We start from the raw sequence: 26,080 nt of genomic DNA, 5'->3' as shown, positions 1-26,080 counted from the left end.
ATGTGCTGGCTCTGGTGGAGAGTTTAGGAAACAAAAACTACAGTTGAAATTTTCTGAGGTCTTCCACTATCATGAAATTTCCTTGGAGCTTCAGAAATTTTCTGTTGATCTGCAGTTGTTGGAATAACTTTCCTGCCTTTCTTACTGGTGCTGTGAAATTGAAATGAGCTTTTCTGGTGCTTTTTTAAATGTCACTTTCTGCTAAGAGTGAAACACTGCTGACTGCCATGCCTTGCCTTCCTCACACAGGCAACTTCCTCTGGACAACTGACATGGCAGCATGTGTGAAGGAATTGATCTTTCACCTCCTGGCCGAGCTGCTTCGCAAAATCCACAATCTGGAGCAGAAGAAGAATCCAGCAGGATTGTCCTCATCCATCGCCCTGCAGCTCAACCCCTGCCTGGCCATGCTCATGGCCCTGCAGTCAGAGCTGCACAAGCTCTATGATGAGGAAACCCAGAACTGGGTGTCTGGGAATGCCTGTGGTGGCTCTGGGGTTGGAGTGTCCGACCACGGAAGATTCTCCACGTACTTCCATGCCCTGATGGAAGTGTGCCTGGCCGTGGCAGAAGTCACCTTGCCCATCAATATGAGCGTGACAGCCAATGTGATCTCATCCACCAGTGCCCCAAATCTTAGTGACTCCTCCTCCTCATCCTCATCTTCCCCAGGGCAGACACCACAGAGCCCGAGCTTGCTGTCCAAGAGGAAAAAAGTCAAAATGAAGAGGGAAAAAACCTCATCTTCTGGGAAGAGGGCTTCATCCAGGGCGGCCGAGACAGACGCGGCACTCCTCAGCATCGGGGGCAGCAAGCCTGAGGACATGCTGTGGTTCCACAGAGCTCTGACCCTGCTCATAATCCTCAGGCACCTGACAAAGAAGGACCCCCAGGGGCTGGGTGTGACCAACGATGCCGTGGCTGACGCCTGCCAGGCCCTGGTGGGACCCACTGCCCACAGCCGCCTGCTCGTCATCTCCGGCATCCCCACCCACCTGGAGGAGGGCACGGTCAGGAACGCCATCAGGAAAGCCTGCAACGCCCACGGCGGGGTGTTCAAGGATGAAATCTACATCCCTTTGCAGGAAGAGGATCCCAAAAAAACCAAGGACAAAGCGGAAGGAGGCGAGTGCAGGACGGAGCTGGAAAAGCCGACGGTTTCCAGCAGCGCCGACAGTTTGGACGTCAGCAGCTCCAGCAGCGTCACCCCCGCCATGAGCGTCAGCGCCTCGGCCTCCACGAGCCAGGCTTCCCTCTGCAGCTCCCAGGGAATATCCCGCACTGTCAGTGACATCTCCGTGGACCAGTTCCAAGCAGGGCTGGAGCTGGCCATCCCACCCGGATTGCTGGAGCAGCCTCATGTAGTGTCCAGCCAGGAGAGTTTAGATCTTTCCCACTGCAGCACGGGAAGCCTGGGCAGCCTGGGCAGCCTCGGGGAGCCGCTGGACAACGTGGAAACGGCCTCGGTGTCGGACGTGGGCTCCATGTACACGGTGACATCTCTGGACAATCAGCCCCTGCTGGCACGGCCCATCAAGGGATTCGCTGTGGTGGAGGTAATGGAGAGCACCTCTGGAGCCAGGGTTTTCTGGGAGAATGGCGTCTCGCTCTAGGAGCTGGCTCTTTCCATGGGTGCAGGGTAAATGCAAGTCGAAGCGTAAGGGAGACTGGGAGTTCTCAGCTTGGACAGGATGGCTGAAGAGCACAGAATTCCCTTCTCCACATTCACAGCCTTAGGAACAGTCCCCGTCTCTCAAAGCCAGAGGGGTGCCAGTAGTGGAGTGATCCAGCAGCAAGTGGAGGACAGAAGGAAGAACTCGTGTGCTCATGTTTTCACAGAGTGCTGCTGAAGCCAAGACCATAATTGAAATCCTAAGGGATAAAATTCCTGGAGGATTGGTCGCTGTGGAGCACAGCAGCCAGTGCAGCTTCCAACTGAAGAAATCTTTAAACTGCTTTGCAGAGGCTGGGAGGACGTGTCAGGGGAAAGATAACTCATTTCCTCTTTCATGTGCCTTTCTCTGAGATTTGCTCTGGCCACCACTGAGATGAATTTAGAGAATGGGGCCTTTTGGTTTGACCCACAAGGCAGTTATTTAATGTTTAAGCAGTACATTTTCACCTATTTGTAGCCACCTATGGATTCCTCTATGAACTTACTTTTAGGAGATACTATACATTTTGTTGCTGTCTGGTTCCAAATTAATTTCTAAAATCTTTGTGGGTTTTTGCCATCAGTGCTGGGTCACTCCAGGTGTTCAGCTCTGCACAAGAACCTTCCTCTCTGCTGCTTCCACAAATTGCCTGCTGCAGGTTTATCAGGAGCTTCCAGAAGCACAGCCATTCCTGATAGCCTGGAAATCCAGGGAGTTGTTTGTGTATAGTCTGGGGTTGTATCAGTTCCTCTTTTAGAAGAAAATCAGCTTGTTCAGATAGAAGCTCTGCTAGCTGCTATTCTTGAGCTATTAATTGGCATGAGGACATAATTGAAATAAAAGCATTAAGTGTGGAGAAAAAGCTGCCAGAGTGTTCACATGGAAACTGCTCCAAGTCTGGAGCTGCTCTGGTTATTCTAGGAATCAAAGGAAGTTGCTGTTCCCCTTCCCAGTCTGTGTAGCTGAGGCTTCAAGGCCTGTGCTAATTGAGATTTTTCAGAGAGGAGAATTGAGGCAGGGACAGCAGAGTTACAAATAATGCCAACTTACCTGGCTCACACCCTCAGCTCCTTCCCTGCTGTTCCCGAGGGCTGTCTCCAGCCTGAGAAATGGGAGAGCTGGATCAGAGCTGGCCCTGGTTAACTCCCAGCATATGAGGATTTCAGTGTTCTCAGAAAGGATCTTTTCTAGGCTGAACCTGAATTTTGGAATCCAATTATTGATGCAGCAGACAAGAGAAGCAATGATTGTCTAGATGGGGAGGGGGAAAAAACTTGAACCACACATTCCTAAGAATGGAAGTGAATTTGTTTGTTTTCTCAGAATTGCTATGAACTAATTTCATTATTTGTACAGATAAGGTCAAGAGCTAAAATAGAGAAAATCCGAGCCAGCCTCTTCAACAGCAGTGACCTCATTGGCTTGTCCAGCCTGGATGGGGAGGATGAGCTCATGGAGATGTCAACTGAAGAGATTTTAACTGTTTCCACTGTAAATCAGAGTTTGTTTGACACCCAGGGGAGCCCAGCACTAGAAGATTATTTCAATGATAAGTCAATAAAAGGTAGGTGGTTTGCTATTGTCAAATCTCTCTTGTGTTCAGCATTTTGGGGCATGAACAGGGCTCAGATTCTCCTTGGTTCAGTATAAATCAAGGGTGACAACAAGCCAGGGAGAAATTCCAAAGTAAGTTTTATCCCTCCAGAGGCCATTTGTAAGCTGAACATTGCTCAGTTGTCCACCCAGCTAATCAAATAAATCATAAATAAACAAAACACTCCTCATCAACCCAAACCCCTACTGATTTAATTCTTTAGGGACTCTTTTTGAGAAAATAGCTGTTGAAATAACTATTGACTGCTATTTCAGTTGATAGGTGTTGATGTCTGTCTGCACAATGTAATTTTTATCCTGGCATGATAAATAAGGTGCTTTTTTCGGCCCCACTACTCTTTCAGGTAATAATTACAAGATGTGGCCAATTCTCTGTCTTTAATGGGATGCAGAAGGAGCAGGTTTTTCATGGAAAAAGTGATTTTTTTTATTTTTTTTATTTCCTGCAAAGGTGATGTTCCATCTCAAAGCAAGTGTCATGTGATAGAATATTTTATCTGAATGCAAAATCTATTTTCACATTTCAAATTCTAACCAGTTCTCATGGTATTTTTTACCAAATTGTTGTTTGTTTTTTTTGTTGGTTTTTTTTTTTTTTTTTTTTTTTTTTTTAAATTAGGTGAAAAACTGGTCCCAGGCGCTCGGGAAGTTCTCACAGAGATCTTTAAAAGCTGTGTCCATTCAGAACAAATGCTGAGCCTGACCCCAGCCAAGCCCATCAAGGTGGCTGACATTTACCTCAGCAAGGAGCAGATCAATTCCCAAACTCCTGGGAACCTTCTCCACATCTTCTTCACCAATGTCCGCCCTCCCAAGAAGGTGCTGGAGGACCAGCTGACCCAGGTAGTGCTTTGCCAACTATTCTCAGCTTCTTTTGGTGTCACTTGAAAGCACTGGCTGATGATTCACTTTCTGTCTTGGAAGATTTTAAGGAAATATGGAGTTCCCAAGCCTAAATTTGACAAGAGCAAGTACAACAAGGCAGGCAAGGAGCAGCACCCAGTGAAGGTGGTGAGCACCAAGCGTCCGGTCACCAAACCCCCCACCAAAGAGAAATCCATGCTCAACAGTGTCAGGTGGGTGTCCTCAGCCTTGTGGCACTTAGGGAATATTGGATTTCATTGTAGAAATCCAGGTTTTTATCCCCCCATCCCTCTGTGCTTTCCTGTATTGGATTGGAAACGTGGCTGTGGTGTTCATGTCGGAACGTCTCAGATTTCTGGAAATTATTTGGCAAAGTGTTTCTTTTTCCAGAGATTGGGGTGGAGTTGTTGGGATCTATTTATAGAGCATTGGAATTGTGTTCATCAGTGTTCTACCCTAGTGCATTTATTCCAAAAAACAGATCAGGTTGGACAGGGCTTGGATCAACCTATGGAAGGTGCCCCATGGCAAGAGTGTGACTTGATGGGCTGTAGGATCCTTCCAAACAATTTTGGGATTCTGTGAACAGATGAAAGAAAACGTTTGATCCTAACATCCACTTTGTCCCTCAGCCGAACAGCCTTAAGTGAGAAGAAACCCACTGTAAAACCCAAGTCTCCTGAGAAGAGCAAACCTGAGGAGAAGGACCCTGAGAAGTCTCCCACAAAGAAACAGGAAGGTGGGAGCTGCAGAGAATTTTTTTATAGTTTTGCATCACAGAAAAATATTTTTGACATCTTTGTATGACTTCACAATGGATTTGGTTTGTCTTTATTTCTAACAAGCCTAATTTTTTTTTAAAATAGGGATTTTAAATGCTGCTTTTATTTGTATCAATCTGAGCCCATCAGTGTGAGAGCAAACAGTTCTTGCAGCAGTGTGTAGAGCATCTTGATGAACCAGGCAGAAAATTTCCTAAGGGGTGTAGTTCCAAGGCTTTGGGGTAGTGAGGGTTTGTGATACTATGAAATTGAACCAGGTGGGTTTAAATTGTGCTTCTTAATTTATGTTGGGAAATTCTTCAGTTACAAGTTGTATAAAAAAAGATGACTGAGATACCTCAGAACTTGTGGAGGAGATGGTACAGCCGTGCCATGCCAGGGGTTGTGCTCAGAACTTTTCTTTAGGCAGGTGGAAGAGTGAACAGACATGGATTTGGACTCCCTTCTTCCTGGTAGGAAGTGCCAGGTTAGCTCAGAAAATGGGAATTTCAAGTAGGGATTCTTGCTACTTGGTTAGAGAGAGGTATTCCAGAGGGGCAGTGGGGATTGGAGCCCTTGAGGGAGGGAGTGAGAAGGTGCCACTGAGGGAGGGGGACTTGACCAAGGTGTGATAGATGGAACTCCCTAGGAAGGGACCCAGGTGGGATGGGAGAGCAGGAGGAAGCTGGCAGCTGCCACCTCCTGCTCTTGTGTGGGGTGAAAACTTTATGGCAAGTCCTGAACTCTTTGCTGGTGCATGTTTGGTGGCAGTTCCTGAGGAGAAGTATCTGACCCTGGATGGATTTCAGCGCTTCGTGGTGGATCGCTCCAAGCAGGACATCCGGAGCGTGTGGAGAGCCATCCTGTCCTGTGGCTACGACCTGCACTTCGAGAGGTACAGCTTGCACATCTCCTTGATTCACTGTGCTCACTTCTAAACACTTGATCCTAAGTGTTCCTAATCCAGGAAGCTTTATCCATCCATGGCTGCGAGGCCCGTAGGGAAGTCAGTTATTTCCTCAAAATACATCTTAAAAGTCACATGTCCAAATGCAGGTCCTGATTTCTTGTGCACAGCTGACAAAATCAGATGCCATAGTGTCCTTTAGAGCTTCCAAACTGTGTAATAAATTACCCTGAAGGGAACTGTAGCTCCTTGTCTGTCTTTGGTTTCCTTCCCCGACCAGTGCACTGGGTCATTGTTTAACTGGCACTGTTTCTACTGGGTCAGGAATGCTGTACAAGAGGGAACTGTTAAATTTCTTCTTAATATTGTAAAGGAAGAAAATCCCTTAAATGAATTCTCCTTATCTGCCTGTGTCAGGCCACAGGCTAACTGCCCCTTATCATCTCCAGAGGAGATAGTGCACTAAGAGAGCTTAATAGGCAGTGCCTCTGTGCCTAATTATTTAATATCAGTGAGGACAAGTGGGTGATGAATCAGCTGGGATTCTTGTCATGAAACAGCTCTGCTTAAGCAAAGGGGAGTGAAGAGCAGGGCACCAGCTTCTGCTCCAAGTTGGAGGGGCTGTGCTCTGGGTTGGTCATGGAGTAGCTGTGCTCTGGGTTGGACATGGAGGAGCTGTGCTCTGGGTTGGTCAGGGAGGAGCTGTGCTCTGGGTTGGTCATGGAGGGGCTGTGCTCTGGGTTGGTCATGGAGTAGCTGTGCTCTGGGTTGGACATGGAGGAGCTGTGCTCTGGGTTGGTCATGGAGGGGCTGTGCTCTGGGTTGGTCATGGAGGGGCTGTGCTCTGGGTTGGTCATGGAGGGGCTGTGCTCTGGGTTGGACATGGAGGGGCTGTGCTCTGGGTTGGTTATGGAGGAGCTGTGCTCTGGGTTGGACATGGAGGAGCTGTGCTCTGGGTTGGTCATGGAGGGGCTGTGCTCTGGGTTGGACATGGAGGAGCTGTGCTCTGGGTTGGTCATGGAGGGGCTGTGCTCTGGGTTGGTTATGGAGGGGCTGTGCTCTGGGTTGGACATGGAGGGGCTGTGCTCTGGGTTGGACATGGAGGGGCTGTGCTCTGGGTTGGACATGGAGGAGCTGTGCTCTGGGTTGGACATGGAGGGGCTGTGCTCTGGGTTGGACATGGAGGGGCTGTGCTCTGGGTTGGACATGGAGGGGCTGTGCTCTGGGTTGGACATGGAGGAGCTGTGCTCTGGGTTGGTCATGGAGGAGCTGTGCTCTGGGTTGGTTATGGAGGGGCTGTGCTCTGGGTTGGTCATGGAGGAGCTGTGCTCTGGGTTGGTTATGGAGGGGCTGTGCTCTGGGTTGGACATGGAGGGGCTGTGCTCCAGGTGGAGCTGTCCAGCACGCTGTGGGTGAGCAGCTGTGCCCTGTGCCCTGCCAGGTGTGCCTGCATCGACGCCAGGCACGCGCAGAAGGCGTCGCGCAAGTGGAGCCTGGAGATGGACGTGGCCCTGGTGCAGTACATCAACCGCCTGTGCCGCCACCTGGCCATCACCCCCGCACGCCTCCACCCCCACGAGGTGTACCTGGACCCAGCTGATGCAGCAGATCCCAGGATTTCCTGTCTCCTGAGTATGTGTGGATGGTTGGCATAGAGGGCTTTTTCCAGGGGAAGAGTTGGGAGCACTCCTGTTGTTCCTTTGGAGGCTCGGTGGGATGAGGCTTTAAATTGTGCTTCTTAATTTATGCTGGGAAATTCTTTGTTTACAAGTGGAAAATTGGGTAAAAAAGGATGGTTGAGATACCTCAGAACTTGTGGAAGAGACAGCATAGCCATGCCATGTCAGGGGTTGTGCTCAGAACTTTCTTTTAGGCAGGTGAAAGAGTTTGCCTTTCATGGTAGGAAGTGCCAGGTTAGCTCAGAAAATGGGGATTTCAGCACCCAGCCAAGTAGGGATCCTTGCTACTGGGTTAGAGGGAGGTCTTCCAGAGGGGCAGTGGGGATTGGAGCCCTTGAGGGAGGGAGTGAGAAGGTGCCACTGAGGGAGGGGGACTTGACCAAGGTGTGATAGATGGAACTCCCTAGGAAGGGACCCAGGTGGGATGGGAGAGCAGGAGGAAGCTGGCAGCTGCCACCTCCTGCTCTTGTGCAGGATCGGCTTGGGCAAAGCCAGGGATGCACTGCAGCTGCTACCTGCTCTCCAAGCAGAATTCCCAGCTCAGGCTGGAGCAGGAAATACCTGGTGAGTTCAACTTGCAGGGGAAGGAAGGCTGGATTTCCATTCTTGACATAGGGCAGATTTTAGTCACCTAAATCCTGTTCTAAGCATTTTAGGAGGAAAATTCAGTGATAATTGGAGATTCTAGACTCACTACCCCAAGACTCAAGATCCAGGGATGAACATGAGGGATGCATCCTCAGCACAGGGATCAGAGAGGCTGCTTTGGAAGGGGTTTGTGTGGTTCCTGTACCAAATGTGCTGGGATTTGCAGGAGGTGGGGGGTCTGTTGCTGTCTCTGACTGGGAGTTTCTCCCTGCAGATGTCCCCGTGGAGAGCCTGAGGCTGCGCTTTGCCCTGCTGCAGTCCCTCAACACCACACTGGAGACATTCTTCCTGCCACTGGTGGAGCTGCGGCAGACCAGCATGTACGGGAACAGCATCGCTGCCTTACTGCAGGAGGCCAAAGGTCAGCAGGGCACTGACCCTGGGGTACTCTGCAGAGCACTGACCCCTGGGCACTGACCCCTGGGCACTGACCCCGGGGCTCTCTGCAGAGCACTGACCCCTGGGCACTGACCCCTGGGCACTCTGCAGAGCACTGACCCCTGGGCACTGACCCCTGGGCTCTCTGCAGAGCACTGACCCCTGGGCACTGACCCCGGGGCTCTCTGCAGAGCACTGACCCCTGGGCACTGACCCCTGGGCACTCTGCAGGGCACTGACCCCTGGGCACTGACCCCTGGGCACTCTGCAGAGCACTGACCCCTGGGCACTGACCCCTGGGCACTCTGCAGAGCACTGACCCCTGGGCACTGACCCCGGGGCTCTCTGCAGAGCACTGACCCCTGGGCACTGACCCCTGGGCACTCCGCAGGGCACTGACCCCTGGGCACTGACCCCAGGGCTCTCTGCAGGGCACTGACCCCTGGGCACTGACCCCTGGGCACTGACCCTGGGGTACTCTGCAGAGCACTGACCCCTGGGCACTGACCCCTGGGCACTGACCCCTGGGCACTCTGCAGGGCACTGACCCCTGGGCACTGACCCCGGGGCTCTCTGCAGAGCACTGACCCCTGGGCACTGACCCCTGGGCACTGACCCCTGGGCACTCTGCAGAGCACTGATCCCTGGGCACTGATCCCTGGGCACTGACCCCTGGGCACTCTGCAGAGCACTGACCCCTGGGCACTGACCCCGGGGCTCTCTGCAGGGCACTGACCCCTGGGCACTCTGCAGGGCACTGACCCCTGGGCACTGACCCCTGGGCACTGACCCCTGGGCACTCTGCAGAGCACTGACCCCTGGGCACTGACCCCTGGGCACTGACCCCTGGGCACTCTGCAGAGCACTGACCCCTGGGCACTGACCCCTGGGCACTGACCCCTGGGCACTCTGCAGAGCACTGATCCCTGGGCACTGATCCCTGGGCACTGACCCCTGGGCACTCTGCAGGGCACTGACCCCTGGGCACTGACCCCAGGGCTCTCTGCAGGGCACTGACCCCTGGGCACTGACCCCTGGGCACTCTGCAGAGCACTGACCCCTGGGCACTGACCCCTGGGCTCTCTGCAGGGCACTGACCCCTGGGCACTGACCCCTGGGCACTCTGCAGAGCACTGACCCCTGGGCACTGACCCCAGGGCTCTCTGCAGGGCACTGACCCCTGGGCACTTCTCTCTTGGTTTGCTTTTAAAGGGAAGGGGGTTTATCCTCATGACACTGTGACCACAGAGGGAGTGTTTCCATCTTCTGTGTCTGTGGGTCTTTTTTCTTTTGGGAGTATCCAGAAATTGAAATTCTTTTAGTTAAGAAGGAGATCAGGTGTAAGTCCAGGACTTTGCTGTTGTAGCGTTAAAAGATCAAGAAAATACAAAAGTGCATCAGAGTATTTTTACAGCTTTCATTAGACACCAAAAAAAAAGCCCCCAAGATTTGGGTCATTATATTGCCCAGATTTGTTTTCTGAAGAAGGTGATACAGAATTCACCAGGGGTGTCAGTGTGTCAAAGGAGGTTTTTTGTATTGGCCCAGCTGGAAAAAAACCACTCCTAAAACAGTATGGGGGAGTGAGGAATGTTCAGAGATTTCTCTTCCCAGAGATAGGAGGTATTAAATTTATTTTTGGGGTAGTGTCACAGCCCTATTTTTTATCATCATTTCTTGCCTGTAGCTTTATTGTCAAAACATCTCAGACTGCTGAAAACTATTTGGCAAAGTGCTCCTATTTACAGAGATTGTGGTGGAGTTGCTGGGATCTATTTATAGAACATGGGAATTGTATTCATCAATGTTCTATCCCAGTGCACATGTTCCAGAAAACGTGAGGAACAAACAGATGGGACTTGGAGAAACCTGCACTATGGCAGGGGGTAAAACTGGATGAGTGGAATCATGGAAACCATTCCATGATTTTATCAAATTTTTTTTTAAATTTAGATTAGCCATGTCTTACCTATCTAATGAAGGGGACATTTTTATTCTACCACTATCCACTGGAGAATTTCAGGAGTAGATTAACTTCGCTGAAATGTGGTTTGTTTCTTCAGGTTTAATCTTTTATGACACAAAAGTCACTGTCATGAACAGAGTGCTCAATGCCACTGTGCAAAGAACTGCTGACCATGCAGCCCCAGAAATCACCCTGGATCCCCTGGAAATCGTTGGAGGTACAGCGAGCACTGATCCTTTCCAACCCCGTTTGCTTTCCCCCAGCTCAGCTGCTGCTTTGTGAGGCTGGAGGTTCATTTTTGCCTTTGTGTTGGGCAGGGGAGGTCCGTTCCTCTGAGAATTCCTACTTCTGCCAGGCTGCCCGGCAGCTGGGCTGTGTTCCCTCGTCCCAGCTCTGCGTCAAACTGGCCAGCGGGGGCGACCCCACCTACGCCTTCAACATCCGCTTCACTGGGGAGGAGGTGCACGGCACCAGTGAGTGGGGACTGGGGACAGGCACTGGGAACAGGGACTGGGAGTGGGGACTGGGTACCAGGGAGTGGGGACTGGGGACAGGCACTGGGAACAGGGACTGGGAGTGGGGACTGGGTACCAGGGAGTGGGGACTGGGGACAGGCACTGGGGACAGGGACTGGGTACCTGGGAGTGGGGACTGGGGACAGGGACTGGGAATGGGGACTGGGTACCCGGGAGTGGGAACAGGGAATGGGAATAGGGACAGGGTACCAGTGAGTGGGGACTGGGACTGGGAATGGGGACTGGGGACTGCCATGGACCTCCTTTTTTTAGGACAGCCCCATCCATCTCCTAATCCAGCACCAAATGCCATTTGCAGTCCAGCTGGTAGAACAAATATTCCTGCTGTTCTTGGAGTGCTGGAAAGAAAAGCAGCACTTAGGAATTCAGCAGGAGCAAAGGAATATTTTCATTATTTTCCCTCTCTATTTTCCAGGTGGATCTTTCCGTCACTTCCTTTGGCAAGTGTGTAAAGAGCTCCAGAGCTCCTCCCTCTCCCTGCTCCTGCTGTGCCCCAGCTCTGCTGTCAATAAGAACAAGGTGTGAGATCCCAATGCCAAAAATGAGGGGTATTTTCTCTTTTTGAATGCTGGGTTTGAACAGGAGTTGGATACATTTGGTCAGAGGTGCAGAGAGAGGTGTCAGATCCATGAAACCAAGCAGGTCCCACATCCTGGAGAGCTGGAAGTGGGAGCTGGTGAATCCCATGTTGCACCTTTTGTGTGCAGCAGGTACTTGGAGAAGGAGCCAAGGCAGCAAAATGCAAATTGTGGAGCACAGCTAAAACTCCTGGGCAGCATTCAGAGTGAGGTTTAGTTGTCTGCTTTAGAGGTTGTCTGTCCCAAACCGGTGAACTTCCATGATTTTTTTATTCTGTGGCTTTACTCCAGGAATGTTACCAGAAAGATCTGTCTCGTTGCCAGTAAAATAAGATGCTCCATCCATGCTATTTAATGTCTTACTTTGTGCAGTGGATGTTCCCTAGAAACAAGATAAAGGTGGTAGTCAAAGAATTCTCAGTAGTTCCTTCCTGGGAATATTCTTAGGGTAGGAAACAGCTCGGTTCCCTCAGCTTAAAACCAACTGTGTAGCAAACCTGGCTCTGCAAATCCAGGCTCAGAAACATCCCACAGCTAAAAGGCTTGGATGTCAAACAGATTTAACAAGTCCAGAAAATCCTGAGTGTTGATCAACAGCTTGGCAAAGTGGGAACCAACTTCCTGGGGTTGATTTGATCAGGAAGTGATAAGGTGATACCAGTGTGTAAAATAGCAGCAGATCCTTTGGTATCCAACTAAACATAGCCAGAACACTTCCACAGGCTGCCAGCACACAGCTCCTCGGGCTCAGTCCTGCCCTGTGTGCCCCATTCTCTCCACAGGGCAAGTACATCCTGACCCCCAGCCCCATCACCTACGCCGAGGAGCAGCTGTTCCATTTCTTCGGGCAGCTCCTGGGCATTGCCATCCGAGCCGATGTTCCTCTGCCCCTGGACCTCCTGCCCTCCTTCTGGAAGACCCTGGTGGGAGAGCCCCTGGATCCTGACGTGGATCTGCAGGAAGCTGACATCCTCACCTACAACTACGTCAAAAAATTTGAAAATGTAGGTCCCTTTTCCCTGCTTTTCCTCAGGATCCCCACATGGCACATTGCTGCCTGCCCTCACTGGTAGCTGCCAGGTGGTTTTCATGGCAGCAGGGTTGGGAGATGGGTTGATTCCTCTTGGATGCGGGATTTTACATCCTGTTGCCTTGAAGAAGTTTCCCACGCTCCCCTGCTGCCGGGCATGGTGGAATTCCGGCCTCTGAAATATTTACTGAAATACAGCTAAGCCAGACCAGAACCCCCAAAGCAGGATTTGGCTGTTGGAGTGAGTCCCTGTTGTGGGGACAGCTGTGATGAGGCACTGCCATGTTGGTGACCAGGTCCTTGTCCTTGTTCCATGACAGATCAGTGACGAGACAGAGCTGGAAGCTCTGTGTGCTGAAATCGCCTCCCAGCACCTGGCAACAGAGAGCCCCGACTGCCCCAACAAACCCTGCTGCAAATTCACCTACCTGAGCCTCACTGGGGAGGAGGTGGAGCTGTGTCCCAGGGGCAGGCACATCCCTGTGGGGTAAGGAGCAGCCTTCCAGGCAGGATGTGGCACAGAACATCTCTGGAACTGTTCTCCAAGCACAGTAATAAGTCACAAAGTAATAACTTTGTAATAAGTTGGAATGATCCGGGGAAGCTTTGCTTTGTGAGAGGTTGGCAGAACTTGGGATCACTGGTGCTGTTTGGCTCTGGAAGAGACAGAGGAGCAGGGCTGGTCCCAGTTGAGAGGGATGGGCAGGTGGGAGGAGGAAGCAGAGGACAGCAGAATTAACTGGGAAGCATCAGAATGCAAAGTGTGTTTTGCTAACTCTGGATTATTCCAGATCAGAATCTCTCCATAAAACCCTTCCACATGTAACATGGGGTGGGGCATGAGGGCTCTCCCAGGTGTTCCTCCCTCATCCCAGATCTGTGCCCCTGCAGGTGGGAGAACAAGGACGTGTACGCGGCCGCCATCCGGAGCCTGCGGATGCGGGAGCTGCAGACCCCGGAGTGCATGACAGCAGTGAGGGCAGGGCTGGGCTCCATCATCCCCCTGCAGCTCCTGACCACACTCACCCCCCTGGAGATGGAGCTGAGGACCTGTGGCCTTCCCTACATCAACCTGGAATTCCTCAAGGTGCTTTGGCCACACTCCTGTGGGCCACAGAGAGGGGGATCCTCCCCATGGGAAGGTGGGAGGGGAGAATCTTCTGGTGCAGCCAGGACATCCTTGGGGAGCTGCTTGGACACCCCTTTGCCCCCAGAGAGGTTTATTAAGATTTCACTGGATTCAGGAAATAATAGGTAGGGCTTGTTCAGAGAGGAGTAAGAGTTTGAACTTCATTTATTTAGAAGTGTAGTGGGGAAGACTGCTGAAGGGAGAGGGCAGAGCAGCAGCGGACACATGTCCCTGTCCCCTCAGGCACACACCATGTACCAGGTGGGACTGATGGAGACCGACCAGCACATCGAGTTCTTCTGGAGTGCCCTGGAGATGTTCACACAGGAGGAGCTCTGCAAGTTCATCAAGTTTGCCTGTAACCAGGAGAGGATCCCCTTCACCTGCCCCTGCAAGGACGGCGGCCCCGACACCGCCCACGTCCCCCCTTATCCCATGAAAATCGCCCCCCCTGACGGCGCCGCAGGTACGGAACGGGCACTTCCCAAGGGACGGGAGCTGGTTCTGTCCCCAGCACTGCCCCAGCCTGCAGCCCCCCCTTAACTGGTGTTTAATGGACAGTGACATGAGGGACAGGTGGTTATGAGGGTAAAAAAGGAGAGAATTGGGGTTTAAATGATATAAAAATAAAATTTCACATAAAACTTGAACTGCATCCAGTGGAAGGTTCCCTGCCCATGGTGGGAGAGTGGAACTGGATGAGCTGTTAAGATCCTTTCCGACCCAAACTGTTCTGGGATTCCACAATTAAAGCTTCGCCCTGTAGAGATGCAGACACTTTGCTGTTTGTCTGAAATGCTTTTAAAATTATTAAACTATTGGAAAAACATTGACATGAGGCGTGATGGAGAAGCACAGAAACATTTACAATTCAAAATCCCCACAACAGGCCGGGTTTGGATTTTGGATAACCTCAGGAAGAGAAGTGTCAGGTTGAGTTTTAACCCCTTGCTGGCTCTCTGCAGGTTCCCCGGACTCGCGGTACATCCGAGTGGAGACGTGCATGTTCATGATCAAGCTCCCGCAGTATTCCTCGCTGGACATCATGCTGGAAAAGCTCCGCTACGCCATCCACTACCGGGAGGATCCGCTCAGCGGCTGAGCAGGAGCAGGGAACGCCTGGAGGTGACTCCGTGACTCTGCCCACTGGAACCCCTTCGGTTCCCATCCAGCACCTCCCGTGGGATGGCTTTGGGGGTTAATTTATTTCCTGAACCTTCGTTCCCGTTACAGTAATTCCCACAAGACTTCCATTTTGTATTCGTAGACTTCGTGGTGGACTGGTTCTTTTGCTGCCTTGTTTGTGGAATATTTGTAGGATAGTTTAGTAAAGACCAGTTTGTGTATAATTTAATCTGGGGAAAAAAACCTTTCCACCTGTACATTTCTAATTTTGTAATCCACAATGGTCTGCCCCTGCAAACAACACTGGCAGGGAGGGCATTCCAAGGCCAGGAGCCCTTGGAGGGGAAGGCTCATGGATCACTCTCCCCCGAGAGGTTTTTGAGTACAAAAATGCCAAGTTTGGGTGTGGGGAGGGAATCACTGTGTGGGCAGGAGCAGAGCACGGGCAGGATTTGTGGCACTTGCTTGAGGTTTGAAGCAGGAACTTTGCTGCAAAAACTGTTTTTCCACCTTTCCACCACTTTCCTTGAAATTTTTTTAAACTCTGACCAAGCACATGGGGGCTGCCACAGGGAACTGGAGGGTTCAGCTCAACACTTTTGGGAAAATTTCCAATAGAACAGTGAAAGGGCCGTGATTCCATTGGGTTCCTGCCCTAGATGTTCTTGAAAGTCTGCTTTGCTTAGCAACAAATTAATATATTGTAATTAAAATATGAGCAGAACAAAGCAGCTTCTCTCCAAAGGGTGTAAGATACCACAGTCCATCCCAAATGGGTGGACTATCCTATTTCCCAGTGAGCTCTCAGAACAACCAGGGGGTGCTCAAACACCTGGAACTCATTTTTGTACTCAAAAATCTTTGATCCAAGAGCAGATTATCCTAAAAACCTCTGCCACGTGGCAGGAGGACGCAGTCACCTGTCAGAAGATAAAGCTCCTGTTTTGTGTGGAAAGCTGGGATCCGGCTGCGGAGCAGGAACAACTCCACGTTTCACTGCTGTTCTGGGTGGTTCAGAGCAGCCCCTCCACAGGCGTCTCCTCCCTCCCCAGGATTTCTGGGACACTCCAGCTTTGCTGATCCCTCGGATCCCGAGTTCTGAGGAAGAGACCGTCCCGGAATCCGTCGGCGCTGCCCTCAAGCCGAGTGCCGGCGCGGAGCCGCCCGGGAGGCTCTGGCTGAGGTGACTGAACCTTCAGCTCGGTGTCCCGTGGCTCTGCAACAGCTCCCGGGAATCCCAAATGTATTTATTGTACATTATTGTGAATAGTGGGAACGCTGAGTGCGTGGGATGCGGGAGAGGCGGTGCGTGAGTTCGGGATGGGTGTCCTTGTTCTTCCGTGAGCGAGTGGGAATGGGAATGCGTGTGCAGCACTCGTACGTAGTCGTCGGCAGCCGGAGTCTCCCAACCCCGTGGTTAGGAAGCTGTTACCCTCCCAATGCATATTGCCCTGTCCAGGGAACAGATCCATGTAGGAAGTATATTTACTCTTGAATCTCGTCCATTTCCTGGTAGAAGCGTTTATGTAGCTCAGAAACCACTCGGAGCAAGCGGGAACACCTGGAGTTTACAAAGACCAAGGGAAAACGAAGCCGAAGGGGCGGCTCGGAGCCGGGTTGTTCCCGTGGGGACACGGGGAACGCCGGCTGGATTCCATGGCAGAGCTGTGGCCTCGGGCTGGGCTCTCCCTGGGCTTATCCTGGGTTCCAGTCCCAAAATACCGAGGGGCCATCCCGGAGGGCTCCGTGTGCCAGCGGTTCCCAAGGCTCCAGTTCCAGCTGTGAGTAAGAAACTGCTGCTACTGCGTGTGTGCTCCTTGGGGAAGCACATCCGAGTGGAGCACCCTTGCACCCGGGCGTGTGCTGGAACATTACTTGATCCGTATTTATTACAGTTAATTATTTATGATTACAAATAACGAACTTCTCGTCGCTGCCGTTTGCACCTGGGGGTGTAAATGAAGCTTCTTCTACAGGACAAATGTCACACCAATAACCAACTTCCATCAACTTTGGTTTGTTCTGGAGAACAGGATGAGCCCCACAAGAGGACCTGTGGGAGTTTTTTGGCTTTTTTTTTTTTTTTTTAATTCCGTGCTCCTGGGAAGGAAGTGCTGCAGCCCCCCAGCTGTGGCTCAAATGGCCTTTTAATTAAAGCTTTTCTAATCATCCTTAATTCCTCGTGCTTTAAATGAACTTGACATTGTCTGTACTAGGCTTGTTTGTCAAAGCAAAGATTGGTTTGTGATGACTATTATTATTTTTTTTAATATATATTCATTCAGAATGTAAAATTATACTAAACAATGGAAAAACTCTGGAGCTGGGTATTAGTTCTAGCTTGGTGTGTGTCCATCTCGGTTCCATACACGGCATTAACCTGTAAGTGCTCTTGGCCATCGAGTGTACACCTGCATAAAGGAGATTCTTAACATCCCTGGAGGTGTTTGTGTCCTTCTTTGGGGCTTCAGGGAGTGGGATCTGCTGCTGGAGCTGCCTGAGGCAGAGGAGGAGAACGGGGACAAAGGGAGCTGCAGCTTCTCTGTTGAAATCTTTCTCTGTTGAAATCCCACTTTTTTGGGTTCTTTGTGTTATTTGGAACAAAACCTAAGGATTTTGTACCAAAGGGAAGCACGGTTACTGCTGAGGTTGTTCCCCTGGATGTTCCTTGTGCCTGAGGCACAGCACAGGCTCTGCCACCTCAGTCATTAATTATCTGTCATACTTAATGACAAATGACCTGACCCACAGCATCCCTTTATCCATCCCAAACCTCAGGGACCAGCTCTCATTCCCTGATCTTCCCACAGCCCTTCTCCCCAGGAATGGGAAGAACACAGGTTTGGTGTTCCCCTGCTTTTAGACACCTTTATCCTTGTTTTCTTGTCTAAATAAACACATTTGGTGGGAGCATCTGTAAATTGTCTTTATTTTAGGAGGAAGTTTCCTCCAGCCCTCGTTGGGCTCTGGCTGTTCCAGGAGGTGGCACCTGAGACAAGGCTTCAGTCATGACCCTGCCCCAGGGGTAGCTAATTAGCCCAGCCAGTGCCATCTGCTGCACCTCCCTACTCAGGCTGATGCTCACCAGCGTTATCCAGGATCTGCTCCACTTCCCAAAGTCCCAGGGATTCCAACAGGAACTAAACCCAGGGCAGGGAGTGACAGTGGGGCTGGGACATGCCCTCAGCCAGAGGCTGTGGTCCCATGTCACCTCGGGACAGATGGCACTGCACAACAGTTTGGGACAGCATCAGTGAAATTTTATTCCAAGGAATTTAAAAAGCTTTAAACTTGGAAATGCAGCACTGAGAAGCCTTGCAGCCCCAACCCTCAACCCTGCTTGGTGTGGGACAGGTCCAGAGCACTGACTGCTCCCTCTTGGTGTCACCAGCTGTGCCCGAGCATCCCAGGGCAGGACACACCCAGAGCTTGGGGTGGCACAAGTCCCATCCTGGGGTGGCACAAGGAGCCCACACAGCCACAGAACTCAGGTGGGGCCCAAGCTAAGACTCGATTGGATGCCTTGGGGTGGGTAGTGCTCAAGGTGGTGAGACATAAAAACCTGAAGTTTGCTCTCACAGATTAAAAATAGAGATTTAGAAAATGGTCACTGCCTACAAACTGAAGCTGTGTCAGAACTTGCTCACGCTTGGCCCAACGAGTCCGGCAGAGCCTGGGAACAAAGCCGGGTGCTCCGTGTTTTCCACAGGCACTGGCTCACTCCTCCGGATGTCTGGCTGCTGGGCTCTGGGCTTTTGCCTTAGGGGAGGGGGGAAAAGAAAAATAATGGTTTCGAATAGGACTTAATAAGGGAAGTCTGTAAAAAGCAGCTCTTTCTCCTGGCAAAACCAGCAGGAGCTGCCCCTGCAGCCTCACCTTGGAGCCGCGGCGCCGGAGGCCGATGCTCCCATCTGCCAGCCCCAGGCTCCTCCCTCCTGCGGCGCTGGAGCTGCGGGGCAGGGACAGGGACACTTTCAGAGGAGGCAAAGCCACCCGTGCTGGATAAACACAGGACAACACAGCAGGGACACAGGGAAGGGCGAGGGAGAGGCCCTTGTGCTTCCTCTGACCCTGGCCCAGATGTTTCAGCAGCAAAACCAGTTCAGAGCCCAGGTGAGAGCAGAGCACTCCCATGGACAGGTAATGAGGCCTTATCCTACATTTTATCCCAGTGGCCAGTGGGTCTGCTCTATTTTGAGATAAAAACCTACATTTGTTGTTTGAAACTCAGAAAAGCACCAGCCAAATTCAACTGGGTCAATCTGAAAGCCTTTGAAAACCCTTTCAGCCACAAAGTCAAGGGGATTCAGATTTGCACCGTAAGAAGTGGAACAGGCCAGAAGGCAAAGGCATTACCTTGGCTGGGCTGGAGAAGCTCTGGAGGAGCTGGAAGTGAAGGAACCTGCCTGGAAGTGAGCAGGTCGTGCCCGGGGTGCTGTCCCAGCTGCAGAGTCACCTCTGTCCTTCGGTGTCCCCTCACTGCCATTCCCCTTCCTGGGCTTGCCTCGTGCAGCTGGAGCGTCACCGGCTCTCCCTGGAGGGGACAACGCCGCATTCCCAGCCCTGGCCACCTCCGTCCCCAGCCTGGTCCCTGCAGCAAGGCACAGCCCCACCTTCCCAAAGCCTTCTGCGTGCCAAGGAGAAACATCTCCTGCAGGGAGAGATGTGGAGCTTAACGGGAACAGTAACTTCAGCATCAAGAACAACCCCAGTGTACATCCCAGGATCCCCAAGGACGCAGTTCCAGTGATTTAATCCTCCCTCCCTAAACCCAGATCAAGAGCACAGGATGGAAGATTTTTGAGATAGAAGAGGAACAGCATCTCAGAGCAAGCACAGGGAGCTCAGGTGTGCTCTGCCCACACCTTGGTGCCGGATCCGTCGCCGAGCCGGCTCTGGCGATTCCCGTCTGTCCCTGTGGGGCTGAGCTGGCAGCTCCTGAGCTGGAATGTCACCTGTGGGGCTGGCAGGGCGCAGGTCACAGTGGTGCTGCAGCAGAACACACAGTGCTGGTCAAGTGAGGCTCACTCAGGAGAAAATTCCTAGGAAAACACTGCAGAGCAGCAGCACTGGGGGTGTTAAGGTGAGTAGGGAATTGTTACTGTGGAATCCCAGAATGGTTTAGGTGGAAAGAGATCTTAAGGCTCATCCAGTTCCATCCCCCTGTCAGGTTGGACTGGGCTTGGAGCAACCTGGGTTACTGGAAGGCGTCCCTGCCCATGGCAGGGGGTGGGACAGGCTTCAACATCCCTTCCAACCCAAATCATTCTGGGATTTTGTGAGCAGCCCTGAAGTTTGATCAGATCTCATTCCCACAACACTGATTTTGCTGGGCCCCCGGGAGAGACCCAGAACAACCAACTCAAACTTCAGCAGTTTGTTGAGACTAAGAATGAACCATGAGACAGAGAATGAGTGAGCTCACCATCCTCCCATCCTGTCTGTAACAGCAGCAGATTCCAGAGGACTCTTCCCTGGGCACACCACTCCCAGGGCTGGAGTCTGTTCTCTACTTCCCCTCCTACCCTTGTGCCTCTCTCTCCCCTCAGCTGACTCATCCAGGGTTCAAGTTCATTTTCTGTGTGACTCAAACATTCTGATTGTGCAATTTCAGGCCCTTTTGTTTCGTTTCATTACAAGCGCTTTCAAATTAATCCAGTATTTTCAGGAGGAGTCTCAGTGTGGCACAACCCTTCACATGGATCCCAGAGCTTTGTGTGGGAAGGTCTGAGCCAGGGACATCTCCCTGAATTCCTGAAATGTGCCACAAGAACCCCTGGGACTGGGCCCTCCATTGAACAATGGGATGTGACCCAACAGATCCTGTCCTGTTCAGTACCTGGTGATGAAAGAGAATCTCCTCTTCCAGCTGGATGCCACAGAATTCACATGGAATCATGATGTCCCCTTCTGCCTGGACAGCTTGGGGCTGGGATGAAGGGACAGTCCTGTGGCTGCTGGAGCCCCCAGCTCGCACACCGCTGTACTCCCATGGACATGGAGAAGAACTTCTCTTACTGAACGAGGCAAAGGCACTTGCTGGGTTACACCCTGTCTGTTACACAAACAACATGGAAAAATCACCTTTCCTGGCAAGCCAGGTGGGCACTGAAAACCACCCTCCTTGGCAAAGACCCAAATGCCAGAGTTCTCTCAATGTCACCCACACCCTTTTCAGTGACAGCCACACAAAAGTCTTCACTGCAAACCCCAGCACACGAGGTAATCCCAAACCTGGTGAAGAATCAGATCTTCAGCAGGACAAAGCTCCTCACAGAACTCGCAGGGCAACATGATCATGTCCTTGTCTGCAAGAGAAGAGAGAAGGAAGGATTCTCTGTGGAATCTGGTGAAAACATCTCCTGCTGCCTCATTAAACCCTTTGGTGCCATTTCTCCTTTCAGAACAAGCTGCACACTCCAGGTTTCCCCCAGATCCTCCTTCCCACCATTTTTACTTCCACAAGAAACTTGTTCTCCACCTGGGCTCCCACCATACACCAAGGTCAGAGACCCACTACTTTTAATAAGCTTTTCTTTCTTCACTTGCTGGTTTGCTTTAGTAGTCTCAAAAAAAAATCTGATTTTGACTTTTTAGAAGACCTAGGTAATCTTCAACATTCCCAACCAAAATTTTCCTTTTCCCCTCCCCTCAAATTTAAGGATAAATCCCACCACAACAGTGTTTATACCTATTTTTCTGTGGTTTGATGTGCTAAAGGACCCTGGAGAGTCACAGGAAAAGATGTTGGACAGGTCTGCTCCACCAAGATGGGCAGATTGTCCAGGCTCTTTGGTGTAGTTGTATTCCCAGAAATCCCCGGGAATGTCAGCTGCAGTGTTATGGTGAGGATTATTCTCATTTTGCAGGCTGAGAGCCAACACATAGTCCAGGTCAGCATTCCAGTCTTCAGAAAGTTGGGAATGAAGGATTTCAGGTCTCTCTAGCTCATCTCCTTCAAAAGACAAATATTGTAAATTTGGGAGAACATCAAAGCTGCCACCAGAAGCTCCCTCTGGACATGAGACTCAGCCCCAGGGTTTCACATGTGGACTCTCCTGGAGTTCAGCAAAGCCAAGGGCACCTCTACCTAATCCAGGAGGATGGAGAAAAATCATGGCCCAAATAACAGAGAGCAAACAACTCCAGTTTCATTTTTAAGCCAGGTACTTTGAGACAAAAAAAATTTAAAAAAAAAAAAAAAAGAAAGGAAGCAAAAAAAAAAAGGCTTTTATCCCAGGCACCTCAACACTCCTGGCTTACACCTCATTCCATGGGTAAACATTCCCACTTGGGGACTCTGGAGCACCCACTATCCTGTATTTTCACAGAAAGGAATCACAAAACCTCACACCTGGACCAGCTATCAAATAAGCAGCCAGTTCTTCTTCCTTTGCCCACTTTTTCTCACTTTTGATTTCTTCATGCTGCTCCCATGAATGCCCTCAAGGTTCTTGTCCTTAGGGGTCCTGTCCCTTAAGATTCTGTCTTTAGGGGTTCTGTCCCTAAGGTTCTGTCCCTGGAGTTGTGTCCCTAAAGGGTTCTGTCCATAAGGTTCTTTCCCTGGAGCTGTGAACCTTAATGGTTCTGACCTTAAGGTTTTGTCCCTGGAATTGTGTCCCATGAGAGCTCTGTCCCTAACGTTTTGTCTGTGGAGCTCTGTCCCTAAGGTTTGGTCCCGGGAGTTCTGTCCATTAAGGGTTCTGTCCCTGGAGTTGTGGCCCTTGAAGGTTCTGTCCCTGGAGCTGGGTCCCTTAAGGGTTCTGTCCCTAAGGTTTTGTCCCTGGAGTTCTGTCCCTAAGGTTGCATCCCTGGAGCTGTATCCCATAAGGATTCTGTCCCTGGAGTCGTGTCCCACAGCTGCTCTAAATCTCCTTTTCCCCCTCTCTGGCTCTTCCCAAGCCCATCCCCAATACCTTCTCCCTGCTGGCTCCTCAAGGCTCCATCCTCATTCCCAAATCCTGGTGCTGTCCTGCTCCCCTTGGCTGCCTTCTCCTCTCTGCCACAGACCCGGGGGTGCTCCTTGAGCTCCTTGAGCAGGACGTTGCGGCCGCAGCGCCCGCAGGGCTCGGTCCTGGCCCCGCAGTAGAGCTCGTGCTCCTGCAGCTTGTTGAAGGCCAGCTGGATGTCACAGAACTGGCACAGCACGGGGCGCAGGGGGCACGAGGATGCCTGGGAAAACACACAGCATCACTCTTCCCATGTGGAAAACTGAGTTTTCTCAGCTATGGAGCTCTCTGTGGTGTCCTCAGCCACATCCAAAGGAATAAGCTGGAATAAGGTACAACGTGGGAATGCAACAGTGACGTGTTGGAGGCACAGACTCGGCAGCTGAAGCTCTTCAGATACTCAAAACATGATTTTAAATTCCCCAGGGTTACATGGAGCTTTCTGGATTTGGGTTTTAGATACTACCCAAAACCCAGTGGCATTCCAAGAGCACAGCTAAAATCCACATTGTTTTTTTAGGGACAGAAAAAACCAATTAAGTAAATTACGAACACCTCATTTACTGCTCAAGAACTGCTTGGATGTGTTCTTTACTCCACACTGAACAACAGCTGAGATGCCCTTCAAAAGAGGTAAAAAATAGATACAATATGTGATATTTACAGATAGTGCAGGTTGTTTTTTAGTGCAGCAAGAGAACATCATCATTTGCTTTACAAACCAAAAGCACCACGTACACACACGCAGGATTAGCTACTCCCAGGGTTTAGAACTGGACAGATTTCCAAAGAAAATCCTTTTTCCCTCAGCAATCAGCAGGCTGAGGTGGCAGTTCCAGAGCTGTCTCTAAAGGAGGGAAGGAAAGGGATGACATTTATAACAAGACTGTCTGTGACAGCAGCCAACTGGATTCAGAACTCAGAAAATCCCACTCTGGCCTATTTTAGTTTATTTTACAGGCTATTTTTAAAATGTGTTTGGACAGACTGAGTTATTAAAAGTCTCATAATGGCTCCAGCAGAAACATGAAACAGTAAAGGAATGAAAAAAGTCAATTACATTTTAAAGAGCTATTTTTCAACTGAGAAGGACAAAAAAAAAAAAAAAAAAACACCAATTATCACAGATACCCCTTTGATAGGAAGCTCTGAGTAGCTCCAGGATTTTAAGGCAGTTTCCAATCCCTTCTCCCAAAGGGTGTGAGTTTAGGAAGCACCACTCAATAAAAGGATGCACAAGCCCCAGGCTGGTGCTGGCTGACAGAAAGGCTCTGGAATCAGTGAAACACCAGACTATCCCCCAAGGGCTCAATAATATAAAATCCACCAACCTCATGATCCTTCAGGAGGCTGTTTTCCATCTTCATCATGCACTTGCAGGTGACCTACAGCAAAGAGAGCTCATTAGAGGAATTTCCACAGAAATGAGCAGTGGCAGAGCAGAGATGTCTCTCACCTGCACGTGTTCAGACTCAATGTGGTTCTTCATCTCAGACTTTGGGATGGAGTCACTGCAGTAGGGACATATTTCAATATTTCTTCTGCAGTGGATTTCATGGATGATGAAATTGACTGCAGGAATATCCTTTTTGCTGTGAGAAAGTCGCTGAGGTTACTGAGCAGAAATACACTGACAACAAATCTGAGAAGTTGTACACAACAAAAAAATAATGCTAAGAAAGATTTCAATGAATTAATGGTTTAAAGTGAGTAGAGAAAGGCCCAGCCAGGCCTCAAGGTTCCAGCACAGGTGGATATTAATGCACTTGACATGCAAAAGTCACATTGCATTAAGATAAAATCCAGGTGGATTTATTTCTTTATGTGAACGGCAAATCTTGCAGCACAAACAAGTTCTCACCAGGGTTCAAATTAATAAATTAGTCTGAGAAGACAAAAGCTTCTTCCTCAAAATAACTTGGCTCTGAGAGATCAAACAGTGCTTTGGAAAGCAGTGAAACCCTGCTTTTTTATACCTGACAGACCCTGTTCCAGGATAATGGAACCATGGAATGCTTTGGGTTGGAAGGGACCTTAAAGCTCACAGGGACACCTTCCACAGACCAGGCTGCTCAGAGCCCCAACAACACTACTCTGCAAAAAATTCCCCAACTCACCTCATTTCTAAGCTGCTCATTTTCTGTCTTGAAACCAAAGACAAAAGGACCAAAAGGAACTGAGGCACCTGGAGCTCAGTCCTTACTCCTGCCTCAAACAGGCAGCATCATTTTAACATGGATCATCCCCTTTCCAAAAAATCCATCCTGAAAACACCTAAATTAATTTTATAACCTTTTGTTTGCTAAAACCACAACTGTTCAGCTCTCTCTCCTGCCAGATCCCAGGGGGGAAAACAATAGCAGAAGAAGTTAATTTCTTTAGCTGCTTGTATTCTAGAGACAACTTGTGAGGTGATTCCTTACCAGCCACTGGATTACCAACGCTGGGACCCTGCAAAGAGGTGCAATCAAAGAGAAAAACTTTAGGAGGCTATGTTTATATCTCTACTCCTAAGCCACTGAACTGCTGAAGAAAAACTTGGAATCGTGTGCTTTGTGTGGATCTCACTGAAAAGCCAGCCTGGATTTCGAACCGAACGTTTCGGTTTCTGTTCAGCCCTCTGCCAAGCCAGAAGGGAAATCCAACGCCCAAACGTTTACAGAAAGGCCGCACGCTCGTCTCCGGTATTTCACAGCATTTCAAGGAATTGTGCCCCGATGTAACAGCGGGGTGGGCTCGGCCCAGCCGACACCGACACCGACCCCGACCCCGGCCCCGGCCCCGGCCCCGGCCCCGGCCTGGCCCTCACCGACCCCCGGCCCAGCCTCACCAGTTGCCGCAGAGCCGGGCCTCGGCCGCAGGCACGGCCGCGATGGCCATGGCTCCGTGCGGTGCCGGGCCCGCTTCCCTCACACCCCCGAGCACCGGGCCCGGCCGCTGCGAGTTACCGGGGCAGGGACCGGCCAAATCGAAAGCGCGGCCCTGCGGGGATCGGTCGGGAGCGCTGCTCCCGGGTCCCCCGGCCCGCTGAGGGTGCCGGTGTCGGGTGCCGACCTCCGGTGGCCCGGCCCGAGTCGAGTCGGGTCGGGTCGGGTCGGGGCCGATCTCTGACGCCCCGGCGCGCGTCGCTGGCGGTGCCGGATGCCGGTGCGTGGTGCCCGGTCGGTCCCGGTGTGTCCCGGTGTGTCCCGGTGTGTCCCGGTGCCCCGGCAGCCCCTCAGCCCCGCCCCGCGGCCCGTCCGCCGTTGCCCGCCCCCGGCC

The 26,080-nt window shown here is 51.1% G+C and overlaps 2 protein-coding genes across 4 annotated transcripts in view; one reads left to right on the top strand and one right to left on the bottom strand.

Moving 5' to 3' along the window:
* The window catches only part of HECTD4 (HECT domain E3 ubiquitin protein ligase 4), a 67,213-nt gene extending 49,734 nt beyond the window's left edge, over positions 1–17,479 (top strand). For both annotated transcript variants that reach the window (XM_062504081.1, XM_062504080.1), the window contains exons 61-76: positions 250–1,556; positions 3,012–3,219; positions 3,889–4,112; positions 4,194–4,345; positions 4,766–4,872; positions 5,666–5,789; positions 7,243–7,433; positions 8,343–8,489; positions 10,570–10,689; positions 10,790–10,945; positions 11,424–11,527; positions 12,369–12,590; positions 12,937–13,103; positions 13,508–13,703; positions 13,989–14,211; positions 14,711–17,479. In XM_062504081.1, the coding sequence (XP_062360065.1) occupies positions 250–1,556; positions 3,012–3,219; positions 3,889–4,112; positions 4,194–4,345; positions 4,766–4,872; positions 5,666–5,789; positions 7,243–7,433; positions 8,343–8,489; positions 10,570–10,689; positions 10,790–10,945; positions 11,424–11,527; positions 12,369–12,590; positions 12,937–13,103; positions 13,508–13,703; positions 13,989–14,211; positions 14,711–14,847 (3,785 nt within the window). In that variant the 3' untranslated portion in view covers positions 14,848–17,479. The remainder of the gene's footprint in view (positions 1–249; positions 1,557–3,011; positions 3,220–3,888; positions 4,113–4,193; positions 4,346–4,765; positions 4,873–5,665; positions 5,790–7,242; positions 7,434–8,342; positions 8,490–10,569; positions 10,690–10,789; positions 10,946–11,423; positions 11,528–12,368; positions 12,591–12,936; positions 13,104–13,507; positions 13,704–13,988; positions 14,212–14,710) is intronic.
* Positions 17,480–17,727: 248 nt separating this feature from the next.
* TRAFD1 (TRAF-type zinc finger domain containing 1) lies at positions 17,728–26,032 on the bottom strand. 2 transcript variants are annotated; one of them, XM_062504391.1, is made up of 11 exons: positions 25,650–26,032; positions 24,276–24,411; positions 24,151–24,204; positions 22,787–23,042; positions 21,562–21,825; positions 21,105–21,178; positions 20,710–20,925; positions 19,736–19,859; positions 19,227–19,521; positions 18,747–18,819; positions 17,728–18,629 (listed from the first exon to the last, which is right to left on the bottom strand). In XM_062504391.1, exons 1-11 carry the CDS (start codon positions 25,697–25,699, stop codon positions 18,588–18,590), a joined length of 1,584 nt encoding a protein of 527 aa, XP_062360375.1. In that variant the 5' UTR covers positions 25,700–26,032; the 3' UTR covers positions 17,728–18,587. The 2 variants fall into 2 exon arrangements, with proteins under 2 accessions (XP_062360375.1, XP_062360376.1); XM_062504392.1 differs by lacking the exon at positions 25,650–26,032 and having other exon boundaries at positions 19,734–19,859; positions 24,276–25,535.
* Between the last annotated feature and the right edge of the window lie 48 nt (positions 26,033–26,080).

The sequence above is a fragment of the Cinclus cinclus genome, chromosome 17 (assembly GCF_963662255.1).
Source record: "Cinclus cinclus chromosome 17, bCinCin1.1, whole genome shotgun sequence".
NCBI classification, from domain to species: Eukaryota; Metazoa; Chordata; class Aves; order Passeriformes; family Cinclidae; genus Cinclus; species Cinclus cinclus.
Note: the sequence above shows the minus strand (reverse complement) of the source record. Positions and strands in the feature narration are given on the sequence as shown.